At 37.6% G+C, this 16,307-nt stretch overlaps 1 protein-coding gene across 1 annotated transcript; it reads left to right on the plus strand.

Moving 5' to 3' along the window:
- Window positions 1-1,196: 1,196 nt before the first annotated feature.
- On the plus strand, window positions 1,197-11,129 carry LOC127651829 (uncharacterized). Its single transcript, XM_052137860.1, has 4 exons — window positions 1,197-1,504; window positions 1,800-1,951; window positions 7,429-7,540; window positions 8,608-11,129. The coding sequence occupies exons 1-4, from the start codon at window positions 1,249-1,251 to the stop codon at window positions 10,587-10,589; spliced, it is 2,502 nt and encodes an 833-aa protein (XP_051993820.1). The 5' UTR covers window positions 1,197-1,248; the 3' UTR covers window positions 10,590-11,129.
- The last annotated feature ends 5,178 nt before the right edge of the window (window positions 11,130-16,307 follow it).

Genomic DNA, 16,307 nt, shown 5'->3' on the forward strand with positions numbered 1-16,307 from the left:
CAAATTCCTCTGCTTTATGCAAATGAGGAATGAAAAACGGCAGACGCACTCCAATCTCTGTGAGATAAAGCAGTGTCTTCTGTCATGATAGCTGCCGATATTAAACTTGTTTGAGAAGAGCAAGTTCTGCGCAGAACCAATCACCGGCTGGTGCATGCCGGTACAAATCTGTCCGAATTGCCGTGATGTCATGACGACGTATGTTAAAAAATGTCCCACAGAGCGAGGCGGTAGCTGTTGTAGCAGGCAGGTGGCACTGGAAATGACTTGCTGACAACACAGTTTAATGCTCATTGGCTTAAACAATAGGCCTACACTCAGTATTTATTTTATATTATATGTGTATATCACGACTTGGACATACACTGGCACCTCTGTGGATGCAGCGTTATTTAAACGCAGTAGTTTTTGGTTTCTGATGCCATTTTATAAATTCACTATTGACAGTCAGCTATGATGAATTTAATCCACGAGTTCCAACAGGATGTTTACTGAGATTAAGCAAGTTGTATTCGACTGGTCATGTGATCATAATGTGGCAGCACCCACGAGTGGACCCTCTCCATGTAGAATAAAAGGTTGAATAAAACAGCATTTGTAAGGTTACTAATATGTTTGAAGTCTTCATCTCACGTGAGTGCTCATGATTTTATACATATATTTTAAAATTACAATTCATTTCTTAATAAAGTTAAACATTTTAAATGAGGAAAAAAATACTAAGTGCACCTTTAAAGGATGCAACTCTCATCCAATTTCTACTGTGGCCCAGGGGTGCAAAAAAAAAAAAAAAAAATTAGCAAAGCAAATGCTGAAAACACAACGAAATAATAAAAAAAAAGTACAACGAAATTAAGCCACTACACAACAGAAAAGGCATTCACAACACAACAAAATTAAGCCACAACAAATTAAAGCAAGCACAAAATCAACAAAAATAATTGTTTAAAAATTGTGTTATGTTGCGAATTAGTACGTTGCGTTGTGACTTAATTTCGTTGTTTATTTCCTTTTTCGTCGTTTATTTATTTATTTAAATTTGTTTCAACTTTTGTTCGCTGTGGGGGTTTTTTGTGCACCCCTAGGGCACCATAACTTCCCTTTCAATGAAGCCTTCTATAAATGGTATTTAAAATTCATTGCGGAAGTTTAAAACACCGCCCTCCCCTGGACGCGTTAACCTCGTAGCTGTCACAAAGGACATAACATCTGCTCCTATCTACACATTAAATTAATCCGAATGTGAGGATGGAAGATTACGAGGTGTTTCAAACCCAGTTCACATCCATAATGGCAACAGTCTTACAGACCGCTGTCAGGGAAGCAACACAACTTTTTGAAGGCACTTTGCAGCATTTGAAAGCGGAGCTGGTGATACTCAGAAGGGAGAATGTCAAGCTGAAGAAAGGTGATTCATCCAGCCAAGTCAAAACAAGATGCACTGGATTTGGGAATCAGAGGAATGACAATGCTTCTAAAAATCGCGATGTTGGCGTGCAGTGTGGTAGGTCTTTTTCGTTACACTATTTCTGGGTTGTGGCGTTCATTAAACACTTCCTGGAAAGTTATAACGACTTTTAACAGCGGATAGAAACTTAAAGCAAGCACCACAAAGCAATTACTTTACTGCTCTTATAATGTATTCTTTATGAACACCAGTCATTGTTAATTGATCTTGTGAATGTACCGGCGAACTGCAGCAACTACGCGCGCCATTATTTAGTATTTTAAACGTTTATAATGATTCCTGCAGGTTTCGACAGTGGGTAATACTTTCCCCCCTAATGTTTGTTTGACAGAAAAGGCCGTTTTCGTTGACCGGGGCTGTAACACTCTTCAGTTTATAGGACAACGTCTTCACGTTGGAGACATTACAAGTGATAAACTGGCAGAGCTGTGCACCAATGAGGATGAAAATAGACAGCTTGCTTTACTCCTCATCAAACAAGAGGTAAGAAATGAAATATCTAGGCTCATTGACAGTCTTTTCAGTAAAAAATAAACTACTACACATGTATGTGCTTTCTGGACATTTAGTTTATTATATGTTTGTTTGTTTTTTCAACTGGACCCACCACACACACACAAACGCATACACACACGCTAAGAATTTTTATTATATTTTATAATTATATATTTATTCACTTATTTTTAGCTTATATATATATATATATATATATATATATATATATATATATATATATTAGGGCTGTCAATCGATTACAAATGTTAATAAAATGAATTACATGGTGTCCCGATTAATTACTCGTGATTAATCATTATATACAAATATTTGCTGAGAAAGCCCATAATATAACAATAACTCAATATATAATGATGAAATAATGATACATAGTTATCTTTAAATATTTAAAATTTTATATATATATAAATAAAATAAAAACATATTCAGATAATTCAAGTGCATTACATTCTTGTAGCAGAAGAGTTAATCATTGATAAGACGATACAAAAAGCGGTTTTAGAATACAATGTATTGTTAACTACCATATTATTGAACATAATCCAATCATTGGCATACAGTTCACAGCAATCCATTTCACAAATGAATTTGTCAATCAGTTCGAGATTTATTATGAGGGCTTGTTTAAGGGCCCGTCAATGAACACTGCGTCAGACATGCTTGTGTAGTGCCTTGGATGCGTTGCATCATAAACATAACATTTTTAGGTCACTGTGTCAAGATAAATATAGTTTAATACTTAGAACACATATTGAGATCCCTTAGTTCGGATTTGCACTCCATCGAGTGTTTTGAACACAAGAACGTAATGCATGTTTGTGTTGTTCTGCTGCTCAAGGGTCCTTTTCTTCACTATATAAACTGTGCATTGCCACGCAGCTGAATTTTCACTTACTGCCCTCTGGAGTAAACAGGTGGTACTACAAGCTTGCATTTCTCAGGAATCTTCCATATTACGTTCCGGGGGGCATTGCGATTAATGGCGTAAATTTTTTTAACGCGTTATTTTTAGTCAAATTAATCGCACTGAATTAACGTGTTAAATCGACAGCCCTATATATATATATATATATATATATATATATATATATATATATATGATAATATATATTCAGATAATTAAGTGCATTACATTCTTGTGACAGAAGTGTTAATCATTGATAAGGCAATACAAAAAGCGGCTTTAGAATACAATGTATTGTTTACTACCATATTATTGAACATAATCATTGGCATACAGTTCACAGCAATCCATTTCACAAGTGAATTTGTCAATCAGTTCGAGATTTATTATGAGGGCTTGTTTAAGGGCCCGTCAATTTACACCTACGTCAGACATGCTTGTGTAGCGTCTTGGGTGCGTTGCGTCATAAACATAACATTTTTAGGTCACTGTGTCAAGATAAATATAGTTTAATACTTATAACACAGCTTGAGATCCCTTCATTCGGATTTGCGCTCCAAGTGTTTTGAATGCAAGAACATAAGGCACATGCATTTGTGTTGTGGGTTGTTTTTGTCACTGTATAAACTCCATGTTGCCCATACAGCTGAAACTTCAATTACTGCCCTCTGAAGTAAACAGGTGGTACTACAAGCTTGCATTTCTCAAGAATCGTCCTTATTATGGTCTGGGGGCATTGCGGATTATTTTTAATAAAATTAATCGCACTGAATTAATGCGTTAAATCGACAGCCCTAATATATATATATATATATATATATATATATATATATATATATATATATTACACATGTGTGTGTGTGTGTGTGTGTGTGTTTAAATTTTAAAGGAATAGTTATCCCAACATTTTCCATCAAATATTTTCTCATCTCACCCTCATACTTTTCCAAACTCATATGACTTACTTGCCTCTGTGGAACACAAACAACGATATTTTGAAGAATGTAGGAAGTGTTTTGTCCATACATTGAAAGTCAATGGGGTCCAAAACTTTCAAGCTCCAAAAAGGACATAAAGGCAGCAAAAAATTAATGCATACGACGCGAGTGGTTGAATCCATGTCTTCTGAAGTTTCGATCACTTTGGGTAAAAAGTATTTATTCTCTATTAATCTTGGCATCTGCATTGACCATGACACGTTCGTGTGAGGTTTGTTCACATACTTCCTAGTGATTTTCTCTAGGAGTGCTGGTGGCGTAGTGGGCTAAAGCACTGAACTGGTAATCAGAAGGTCGCTGGTTCGAACCCCACAGCCACATTGTGACCAGGTTAACTCCAGGTTGCTCTGGGGGGATTGTTCCTGTAATAAGAGCACTGTAAGTCACTTTGGATAAAAGCGTCTGCCAAATGCATAAATGTAAATGATTGATGTATGCACAGATTGCTGTTGAAAAATCAGACACAGTGTGGCCAGGTTTGTGTTTTTCACATCCAGTTTCTGTTTTGAAAATACAGGGGGGGGTTGATACTTTTATGTACCACAGTGCACAAAAATGTTAAAGGTAAATGCTACAAAATGAAAATGAAATGTCTCATAGATGTACAATGATAACTGGATTGAGGATCTGGCATTGTCAAAAAGCATTTCCCTCTTGAAGCCTGCTCTTTGGTCCAGTTTGACCAGATGTCAAGATTTACAGTTGAAGTCTGAAGTTCACATACACTTAGTTAAGTCATTTAAAAAAAAAAATTAACCACTCCACAGATTTAATATTAGAAAACTTTAGGTTTGGCAAGTCGTTTAGGACATCTACTTTGTGCATGACATGAGTCATTTTTCCAATAATTGTTTACAGACAGATTGATTCACATTTAATTGACTATATGACTATTCCAGTGGGTCAGAAGTTTACTTACACTAAGTTAACTGTGCCTTTAAGCAGCTTGGATAATTCCAGAAAATGATTTTAAGCCTTTAAACAATTAGCTAATTGTCTTCTGATAAGAGGTGTATCTGTGGATGTATTTTAAGTCTGACCTTCAAACTCAGTGCCTCTTTGCTTGACATCATGGGAAAATCAAAAGGAATCAGCCAAGACCTCAGAGAAAGAATTGTGGACCTCCACAAGTCTGGTTGATCCTTGGGAGCAATTTCTAAATGCCTGAATGGTACCACGTTCATCTGTACAAACAATTGTAAGCAAGTAAAAACACTAAGGGACCACACAGCCATCATACAGCTCAGGAATGAGACGCATTCTGATGCCTAGAGATGAATGTAGTTTGGTACGAAAAGTGCGAATCAATCCCAGAACAACAGCAAAGGACCTTGTGAAGATGCTGGAGGACAAGTATCTATATCCACAGGAAAATGAGTCCAATATCGACACAACCTGAAAGGCTACTCAACAAGAAAGTAACCAATGCTCTGAAACCCCATAAAAAAGCCAGACTATAGTTTGCAAGTGCACATGGGGACAAAGATCTTTTGGAGAAATGTCCTCTGGTCTGATTAAAATATCTTTTTTGACTGTTTGGCCATAATGACCATCATTATGTTCAGAGGAAAAAGGTGAAGCTTGCAAGCCAAAGAACACCATCCCAATCGTAAAGCATAGGAGTGACAGCATCATGTTGTTGGGGTGCTTTGCTGCAGGAAGGACTGGTGCACTTCTCAAAATAGATGGCATCATGAGGAAGGAAAATTATGTGGATATATTGAAGCTCGATCTCAAGAAATTAGCCAAGAAGTTGAAACTCGGTCGCAAATTGGTCTTCCAAATGGACAATTACCCCAAGCATACCTCAAAAGTTGTGGCAAAATGGCTTAAGGACAACAAAGTCAAGGTATTGGAGTGGCCATCACTAAGCCCTGACCTCAATCCGATAGAAAATTAGTGGGCAGAACTGAAAAATTGTGTGCGAGCAAGGAGGGCTACACACCTGACTGAGTTACACCAGTTCTGTCTGGAGGAATGCGCGAAAATTCCAGCAAATTATTGTGAGAAGATTGTGGATGGCTACCCAAAAAGTTTGACCCAAGTTAAACAATTTAAAGGTGATGCTACCAAATACTAACAAAGTGTATGTAAACTACTGACCCACTGAGAATATGATGAAAGAAAGAAAAGCTAAATTAAATAATTCTCTCTACTGTTATCCTTTTCACATTCTTAAAATAGTGATCCTAACTGACTGACCTAAACAGAGAATGTTTTCTATGATTAAATTTCAGGAATTGTGAAAAACTGAGTTTAAATGTATTTGGCTAAGGTGTAAGTAAGCTTCTGATTAAACCATGCTGCCTTTATTTCCCATTTGGAGCTTGAAAGTTTTGGACCCTATTGACATGGACAATACAAAACTCATCCATTCTTCAAAATATCTTCATTTATGCAGGGTTCTCACGGATACTAAAAGTCTTAATGTCTTTAATTAATTTTTCCAAAATTTAAGATCATAAAAAGTCTTAAATATCTTAAATGATATAACAAAATTCTCAATTATCATTCATCGAGTTATAGCGAAAAGACAGGAATCTTGCTATGAATTAATGTGATTATCCAACTTCAAAAGATTATGATCTGATTAAATAAATGCATGTACGTCCTGCAGAGTTTTCTCCAAGTATGCTGGGGTTTGTGTTTCCTGCTTTTGCAGAGCAGTTCACAATCATTAGGCCATATCGGAAACATATGTCAAGCAGAAATATGACAATGTTTACTTTTAATTGTTTATATTGTAATATGTTTGTTTATATTGTAATACAATTATTGTATGAGTGATCATTTTATTTCCCTTATCTGTTTGAATGAGCAGCTGGAAGCAGTGAAGTGCATACATTTCAAAATAAGAGTCCCGGTGTATTTCAGCCTTTAAAGTAAAGATTTCTGCACTATGAATCTAAACCCTCCCCCTGGTAAATGGTATTTTGGTTTCACCATAAACTGCATCTGGTATGTAATTAATTTTGGACCCTCCCTATTTCAGGAAGGAAAGACTAAGAATATTTAATATAAGCTACCTATTTAAAAAACTATTGGCAGATTAATTGCCTTTCTAACAACACTTTATCGTATTAGCAAAATCCTATATTGGTCGACCTCTAATTTGTATTTATTTATATGATGGTACATACACCAATTTGAATTTGATATATACTGTTTGTGGAAAACATATTTAACTTGAATTTTTAACTTAACATAATTGTACCGTGTTTTACTGATAAGCATTGTTAAGGCCATGTTGAATGTGTGCCTCTGCCTTTTTAAGTAAGCGTCTGATACATGATTTATTTTGAGATTGTGTGTGTTTGTTTTGTATGGGCATAGTGTTGATTTAATTTGTTTAGGTCTTGAAAAATGTCTTGAAATCAGATAAATTTGATTTTAAAATCTCTGCAGCAACCCTTTTATGTTCTTCAGAAGTAAGAAAGTCATACAAGATTGGGGCAGTATGAGTAAATGATGAGACATTTTTTTATTTTTTATCTTCGTTTTCATATTCACACTACATTTTAAATTTTGTTCTTGATCTTTAGCCTCAAGAGACTGAACATGACCACTACAAACCAGGATACTTTCTACTTAAGCAAGAGGGTGCTGAGCCAATACTGGTGCGCAGAGAGCCAAATAACGATACCATGGAAAGAGGTACAAGAGTATATCATAAATTGGGAAGAACATTTTCTCAGCTTTTATATGCTGTTCCTCCATATATTGAAAAAACTTACTTATTATTAAGGATGGGCAAGAATACCCAATTACTTGCCGTAAAGCACTCTGAGTACATTGAGGCACGTCATTCTGCTTTCAGGATGTGCATAAGTGGTTTTGTGCTGCTCTGTATTGGAGCCTTTCTTATCTCTTACAATTGTTACTTTGATAGTTTTCTGCAAAAAGATGTTATAGTTATTTAGCCTATTTATTTATTAAATATTCTTTAGCTACTATGTTTAAGTGCTGTGCTTGGCATCCGTATATCCCTCTGAAACGTGTCTGATTGGGGTAATTTGAATATTTTGTTGGACGCCTTTAGCTTTGATTACGGTGCTCATTCATCATGGCATTATTCGACAACCTTATGCAATGTCACAACATTTATTTCCATCCAGAGTTGCATTCATTTTTGGCCGAGATCTTGGATGATGGGAAAAGGCGGTCCAACAAAATATTAGGGAATGCAACTTGTTTTTTTTTTGGCCAGGCAGCGTAACATAGCCTAATTACATGGGTTCCTTAACACTGACTAGACAACTAGTTATTCAAACAACCCACTGACTATCTGTTGATTATGAAAATGTGTCGTTTTGCACATCCCAAGTGCCTTGATGTCTGCTTTGTTAGAGTCGGGACAGCAACAGCACTCAACACTTTTTGTAGAGGATTAGGGATGTTGTTGTTTTCAGAACTACTAGACAGAGCCCAACTGATTAAATTAACTGGAACAGAATGCATGGGTCTTGAGACACGGTTTTTAAAGTTTTTACTTGATACACCATCTGTGTTACACTGAAAAAACAGCAAGACTTAATGCTATGGCCAAAGACATTCATCTAATTCATATGTATATTTATACACCAACAATTGAAAATCGCATTAACTCGCTCTATTGCCCCTCTCCACCCTGAATAGTCAAAGTAACCAAAAGACACATCCTCTATATTTCCATGTATTTTCATGTTCTCCTCTTTTGAATCTTCACCTCTCTTTATCTACAGTTGTGATCCCAACAACATTTCAAACAATAAGCAGGCACTATGGCAACTCTGGAGGAAATTCATTAGTGACTCGTTCCTCATGTAGTCACAGAGTGAATCCCTGTGGTCACCAATCCAACCAGTCTACCTGCCCAGCCCGAGGTACAGCTGAAAGAACATCAGAAAACAGAGATGGCTTGTCTTCCCAAAATGAAAAAGAACGAGAAAGTGCATTTGCACCAGTCGAGACATCAACTACTTCAGTAGAACACGCCAATTCAACCCAGAATCTTGTTTCCTCGGTTGAGTTGTCTGTTCCAATGATTGAGCTGTCTTGTGCTCCAGGTTGCACACCAATAACTCAGGTTCACCGTCGACCAAATCAGAATCATGAAACAATAAACAAGACCATTTCACCACAGTCCATTATGCCACTAGCCCAGGAGGTGACTCCACTAGTACAAGCTTTCATGCCATTAAACCATGTTCCAGATACTTCAGCATCAAATACAATTTCACCAGTCCAGGATCCAATTCTCTCGACCAGTCTTGGAGTCTCTCAAACCCAGGTTTTTGCTTCATCACCAAAGATAATGCCAGTGCATTCTGCAAGTTCAAGTCCATTATTACAGTTCCCTTTGGTGCCACAGCACAATCCGTCTCATGCAGCTGAGCCTTCTTATCTGCCAACACATGTTCCATTTTCTTATTCCCACAATCCAGTTACACCAATTCAGGGATCTGTCCCCTCACTTCCAGCTCTGTCAACTGGTACTCCAACCCCACCTCAACTTCTGCAATCACAATATTCAGCACAATCCGATCAGTTCACCTCTTTGGACCATTTTTTTCCTCCACCTGATAACACCACATGTTTGCTTGAATCTCTGGATACTCTGCCTTTGCACTCACCCATTTTGATGACGCCCCAAGATGCCCTAGAGCAGTCGTCTATGCCCCATTTACAGCCATCAGGGCCACTTGCACCTCTGCTAACACTGAAGGAACAGCGAGCTGCAACTTCCACCCATTCAAGTGTTTTAGGGAGAGTACCTATTATACCTTTAGAGACTGCTGTTTCTCCAGTCAATCACTTTGAAGTCTATACTGGAGAGACTAAATCAGTTGCCACAGATGATGATGAAGACCTCCCAGAGTATAGTGAGTACAATAGTCCCACACTCCAGTCTAGACTGAGAAAACAGAGAAAAGCTTTTTCCAAATCCAGACAAATAAGTTTAGCAGATGAGGTCAGCACATTCACTTTCGAGGATATGGGGATAAATGGGGTGCAGAACGACCTGTTTAATGAAGCAGCACATTGTGGCACAAGTTTTTCCACAAATTACGGAAGTCAAGCATTAACGAAAGCTTCAAGCAAAACACTGCAGAGGAGTACTGAGTGTGCTGAGTGTGGAAGGGTGCTCAGCAATGCATCTGCTTTGGAGAACCACATGAGACTTCATACAGGTGAGAGGCCTTATACCTGTTCTCAGTGTGGAAAGGCCTTCCCTAGTGCACGAGGTCTTAACCGGCACGTAAAAGTCCACACAGAAGAGAAGCGGTATCAGTGTGAGGAGTGTGGAAAAAGTTTTGTTTACCACTTTACCCTTACCAAACATAAGCTCATCCACTCAGGAGAAAGGCCCTTTCCTTGTAAAGTTTGTGGCAAGAGGTTTTTGGCCAAGGCAGACCGCTCTACACATATGCGTATGCACACTGGGGAGAAGCCATTTTCTTGCACTCAATGTGGGAAGAAGTTTAAACATAGAGTTGCCCTGAATATGCACATGCAAGGGCATAGAGGGGAGAAACGCTACATCTGCCCCCATTGTGAAAAGGGATTTGTGGATCTAGGTAATTTTAAAAGACACAAACTTATCCACACAGGGGAGAGACCTTTTGAGTGCAAGGAATGTGGTAAACGGTTTACTCAGTCAGCCCATCTCAAGAAACATGTCAACACACAACATGTGTTACATGAAGCAAAGTTGACTGTTTAGCAAAGTATTTAGTTGATCCATTGTGAAGAATATAACCAAATTAGAGCTGATCATCAATTAATTTATGGTGAGCTGCTTTCCAAAGTTTGTCCCAGCAAAATAATGGCACATTAACAAAGTATGTGCACATAGGTGTTATCAACCCACCACATAAGACACTGATGCATCTCTGCATTTAGGAAAGCCTTGTGAACTAACCTACAATTAATGGGTTATAATTGCTGTCAAATATTTAATTGACTTTTGTTTGCTGTAGGTTTTCACAATTTCATACTGTATTTTTAATGTTGTTTTTACAAAAACTGGCAGCTGTGGTTGAAATACAGTAAAACATTTTAAACAACTTTACAGAACAACCTGTAAATTTTACATTTTAAAAATGTTGTAATTTACATGACCACACTGGCACTGTAAAAAAAACTTTTAAACTTGATATTAACCTTCTGCAACTGTATAAATCTGCTTTTTATTTTATAAGGTATTGTTAATCACTGTAAAAATGACATAAGAGCAAAGAAGTTCACCAGTAGTGGATCTTCTAGGAGCAATAAACATGTTGAGACAGTGCTCAGTTGCACTCACACAAACACTAAACACATCAGGGTAACACATGTGAGATATAAATAATGCAGTAAACATTAACTAAACTACAGGGAAAATGTAAGTGGTTTTAAATTATTATTTAATACTAGTCACCTATTACTGTGCATTTGCACATAAAACACCAAGTTGTTATGTTTGGAAGTGTTTTAAAAAAAAAACTCCTGTCCTGTCTAAAATCATGGGGGAAAAAAACAGTTCAACTCAGAACTAGATTTGTTAACTTACGGCAATTGATTTAGCATTATTTTATGGCTTCATACAGCTCTATACTCATTGCATTGCCTTCTTTAATGGCAGAGCCAGAGATTAATAGTAGAGATGCACCGATCGACCGGCCAGGGACCGGAATTAGCCAATTATCCGCATGCTCGTCCGGACCGGTGATCAGCCGGTCAGCCTCACGTCTTTCCGATTCCAAGCCGGTCCGTTTTGTTGCCAGCGGCGCAGGCAATAATGTCACAGCCGCACGTAAACATGTCATTGGCGTGGAAGATCTTCACTGTGAGTGAAGAATACAAAAAGTTCGAAATGTGTAATAATTGTAAGGGGGGGAACCACCACAATAACTTTCGGATCAACAAACCTAATTAGACATTTAAAACACCATCACCCAGCTGAACATGCCCATTTTAAAAAAGAAGCTAAAAAGGGAAAGCGGCTAAAGCTAGCCAGAGCTCAGAGCCAGCCTCAAGTCAGCAGCCTCTCCTATCATTCCTTGGAATGAACGGCGAAAAGACCAAAGCAATTACGAGGAACATTATGGAATTCATGGCCCTGGATGACCAGCTGTTCTCCATAGTTGAGGACAGAGGGTTCAGAAATCTGATACTTTTCCTCGATACAGTGTAGGAGGTACTTTCCGATGTCGCGTTGCCCGAGTTGTTTAATCTCGTGCCATGTCACACACGCAGCCTGTTACCTGTCAACATTTGGGTATACAAATCCATGTGAGGGAAAGTGGGGTGCTGGATGGCAGAGGCAGGCTAAATACTATAGAAATTGTGCCGTTGTGATTTAATGTGCTGAGTAACGTAATTTTTCCCACCGTGTCCGATATTAAAATCGGTGCGACACACATTGCAAAAGGCGTGGGCATTGTCGATATGGCTTCGGGATATGAAAAGAAATTCTTCCATCCAGCTGTTGTTAAATGTACATGTATATTTTGTTTTTTTCACCGGAGCACCAGCCGAGTCTTCTTCTCCCATCTACCAGTGATGCTTGATTTAACATCCCGCGTCTACTGCCTGTGCAGATATCAACACTGCAAATGGGTTGTAGGTTGCCAGGTTGAGGTCATAAATGATTTGTAATGTGTATGATATGTCGATTGTGTGAGTAGGATGCGTTTCATTCAAGATCTGGCAACTGGACCACCTTGGAATAATATATACTGATGTGATTATTCATATAACGTGGTTTGGGCCACACAAATTACGGGAGTTTTTTTGGGAGAAATAACAAAACGGGAGACTCCCGGGAAAAACTGGAGTGTTGACAGGTATGGTTATAAGCCGTTCCCGAAGCAGTGCTCAGTTTTACAACTGATATTTGTACATCTAACGTAACTTGAGCGTATTGGACATTTCAATTTTTCAGATCTTTGGAATTGTTTTGTTAGACGAGTAATAAAGAGAAAAAGGTCAATTTATAAAAATAGTGGAAATTGACATCTGTTATATAAAGCAACTCATTTGCAGTTAATTGTTATTTCTACCTCTTTCCAGTCACAGAGCACTTTATTTTGAGAGTTGTTTAATTGAGAGAAGATCCGGTAACTTAGTGCAGTTTGGGGGAAATTGTAAAGTTTAATAATTAATTTTATTATGAAAATAAAATGTTGCATTGAAGAAAGGTAGATTTTGTTTGTATATGCGGTCAATAATAGTTCTTAGAAAGAAAATCGGAAAAAATCGGTATTGGCAGGTCACACTTGCAAAAAATCGGAAATGGCCAAGAAAATTGCAATCGGTGCATCTCTAATTAACAGTCGAAACAGGACTCTGAAAACTCTAAAATATATATATATTTTGTCACATAATGAAAGTGAATGGTGACTGAAGCTGTCTAATTGCCTTTTGTGTTTCACCAAAGAAAGAAATGTATGTTTGGAACAACATGAAGGTTAACTATGGTATAACATGTTCACATGATTCATATTGTTATGAATGTTTGGAATGCAGGAGAAGGCAGACGGGTGGTTCGGATCCAAATGCAGTTTTATTAAATAACAATAGAAAGAACACAAACACTGGAACAAATAAAAGGTCCACGATGGGAAAAGTAAACTCAAACACAAAATAACACACGGGTGAACACAAGTTGACAAACATCCACGAAGGGCAAGGAAACCTCGAACGAACACGAATAAACGTCAGGAGCATGAACAGCGAACATGAAACGATAACGATCGACAATGGAGAGGGGAAACAACAGGGTTTAAATAGACAGACACGAAGATGACAAAATAACAAACAGGTGCGGACAATAACACAGTGCAGGCAGTGATGAGGGCCGGGAAACATGGGAAATGTAGTTTCTTACAAGGACAGTGAAACACGGGGCGGACAACAAGGAAAACGTGACATGGAACATGATAAGTGACACGTGAAACAGAAAACACGGGGCAGACAACAAGGGATCGTAACACATATTAATCTAAATTTCGATGTAAATGTGGTCAATGATCCATTCGTTTTTTGTAGCTGAGCCTTTCTTTCTTTTTTTTTTTTTTCAACTTTCATTTAATTTGTAGCTGCTCAATGTTTTTCCTCCTTGTTTATTATAATGGCTGCTCCTTTCATGATTTTGCTCCTCTATTTTGTAATAGCAGATCCTATCATTTATTAGATTTGCTCCTTTTGGTGTTTTTGTTGCTTCTTTCATTTTTTTATTATAGCTGCTCAACTTGGATAGTTCTGCTACTCCGAGTCCTTTCATTATTTTATAGTTCCTATTTTAAACATATTTGGACCTACTCCAGGGCTGCTCTTCCAACCTAAACATATAAAAGTACCATTTCTGCAAACCTTCAATCAATAAGCAATGAAGCAGCCTGAACTAAAATAAATAAATAAAAACGAATAAAAAGCTAAACCTTTAACAGTACATAAACTAAAAAGATAAAAAAAAAATAACAATTGAATGCATTCATAGTGAATGCTACTTTTAAAAGACATTCACACAGTTTGTGCTCAGATTTCTAGTATTACTGTACCAGTCTCTTGAAGGTGGCTGAAGCACTGCGATTGCGGGATGGAGTCGTCATGACCCGAGGAGGCACGAGCTGGATGATTGAGGGCCAGATATGACTAGAAAAGGAAGAGTACAAATGGAAGGCTACAATCTCACTCTGCTTCAAACATACAAATACTAGTAAAATAACTTTTTCTGCAAACGTTCAAGGACTAATCAACTGCTGTGTCTAAACAATTGCCCAAGAACTCGATCTACAGTACTTTCCATTTCCATTTATGTCTACACACTTAACACATGTTTTATTTAGGGCCACACCATAAATCAATTATAGCTCGCCATAACTCATTTCAATATTTTTCACAGATCCATGGATACCTTAAGCGCAAAAGAATATGCTCCTCATACCTCTTGTGATTGAATTCTTCCAGGATCCCTTGTACTGTATCATTGCTGCCTCCTCCTTAGCCAGGGTATCCTTTTCTTTGTGGCTACACTCCACTGTGCAGCAGACAATATCAGCAGCTTTCTCCTTGAACGCAAGTCTTTAAGATTCGGTGGTTCGGGAATGCTCTCCACTTACCACAGAATCTTTGGGCTTAATAGGCTATGCTGTGGCAGGGAGCTTCACAAACAGCAGAGGTTCAGCTGGCAGCATGGGTTTCACCCCAAAGCCTGGAGGCTCCAAAGTGGCCTGCAACTCCTGTGGCTGAGGAAAAGCTGCTGAGAACAAAGCAGAATGGGAAAATTACATAAATATATGTTCATCAGGGTAGTGGGCCATTCAGAATTTATTTAAGAATGCCAATCCAATAAAAGTTGATCCTTTATGCTTTTATAATTTTCACTACTATACTAAGAAATTAAGAGTTTACTACTCACAGAGGCACTGAATTTGAAGGTAAGCCTTAAAATACATCCAATTCAGTACACCTATCAGAAGCTAATTGCTTAAAGGCTTGACATCATTTTCTGCAATTTTCCAAGCTGCTTAAAGGCACAGTTAACTTAGTGTATATAAACTTCGTACCCAATGGAATTGCGATAGTCAATTAAAAGTGAAACAATCTGTCTGTAAACAATTATTAGAATAATGACTCAAGTCATGAACATAATAGTGCTAAACGACTTTCCAAATCTATAGTTTGCTAATATTAAATCTGTGGAGTGGTTAAAAAATGTTTATTAATGACTTCAACCTAAGTGTATGTAAACTTCTGACTTCAACTGTAAATACAGAAACATGAAGAATCTCTGAGGTGTTCCAACCACATAATTATTTTGTATGAGTGTCAAACTACTACTAAGTTGTTGGCACAGACTATCTGTGTTTAAGACGCTCTTACCTGATAAACATGTCTTTCAATTTTGCAGCCGGCCAAATAGGAAGCTGCATTCACAAATTTGAAGAACCGAACACAGTTTTCTGTGTTCAGTGCTTTAAAAGCCTGCACAGCAAACTTCACCTCAGGAGAATCCCGCTCTACTTTACGGAACTGCTGCACCGCACTGCATTGACATACACAACAAAATTATTTCAATCTTTGGCTTTTCTAATTCTTAATGGATGGGATTATTGTCCAAGAAAGAGTAAACCAGATTTGAACCAAATTTTACCAGAGTATATTACCATCATTGAGTTGAAGAAGAACAATGAACTAGAGGTCGACCGATATGGGTTTTTTCAGGCCGATCTTTTGAAATCCGGGTCAGCCGATGGCCGATAAATGCTGCTGATTTATTTTGGCCGATATGTGCTTGTTTTTAACCTCTTATTTGAAATTAACAAAATTTCTCAACAAATACATTTATTGAACACTTGACCAATCTGCACTTGTACACTTAAATTAAAAATGTATAATGTAAAAACATATTGTATAAATAATGTATAACAAATATATTAAATAAACAAAGCAGGTG

The sequence above is a fragment of the Xyrauchen texanus genome, chromosome 11 (genome assembly GCF_025860055.1).
Source record: "Xyrauchen texanus isolate HMW12.3.18 chromosome 11, RBS_HiC_50CHRs, whole genome shotgun sequence".
In the NCBI taxonomy this organism is placed as follows: Eukaryota; Metazoa; Chordata; class Actinopteri; order Cypriniformes; family Catostomidae; genus Xyrauchen; species Xyrauchen texanus.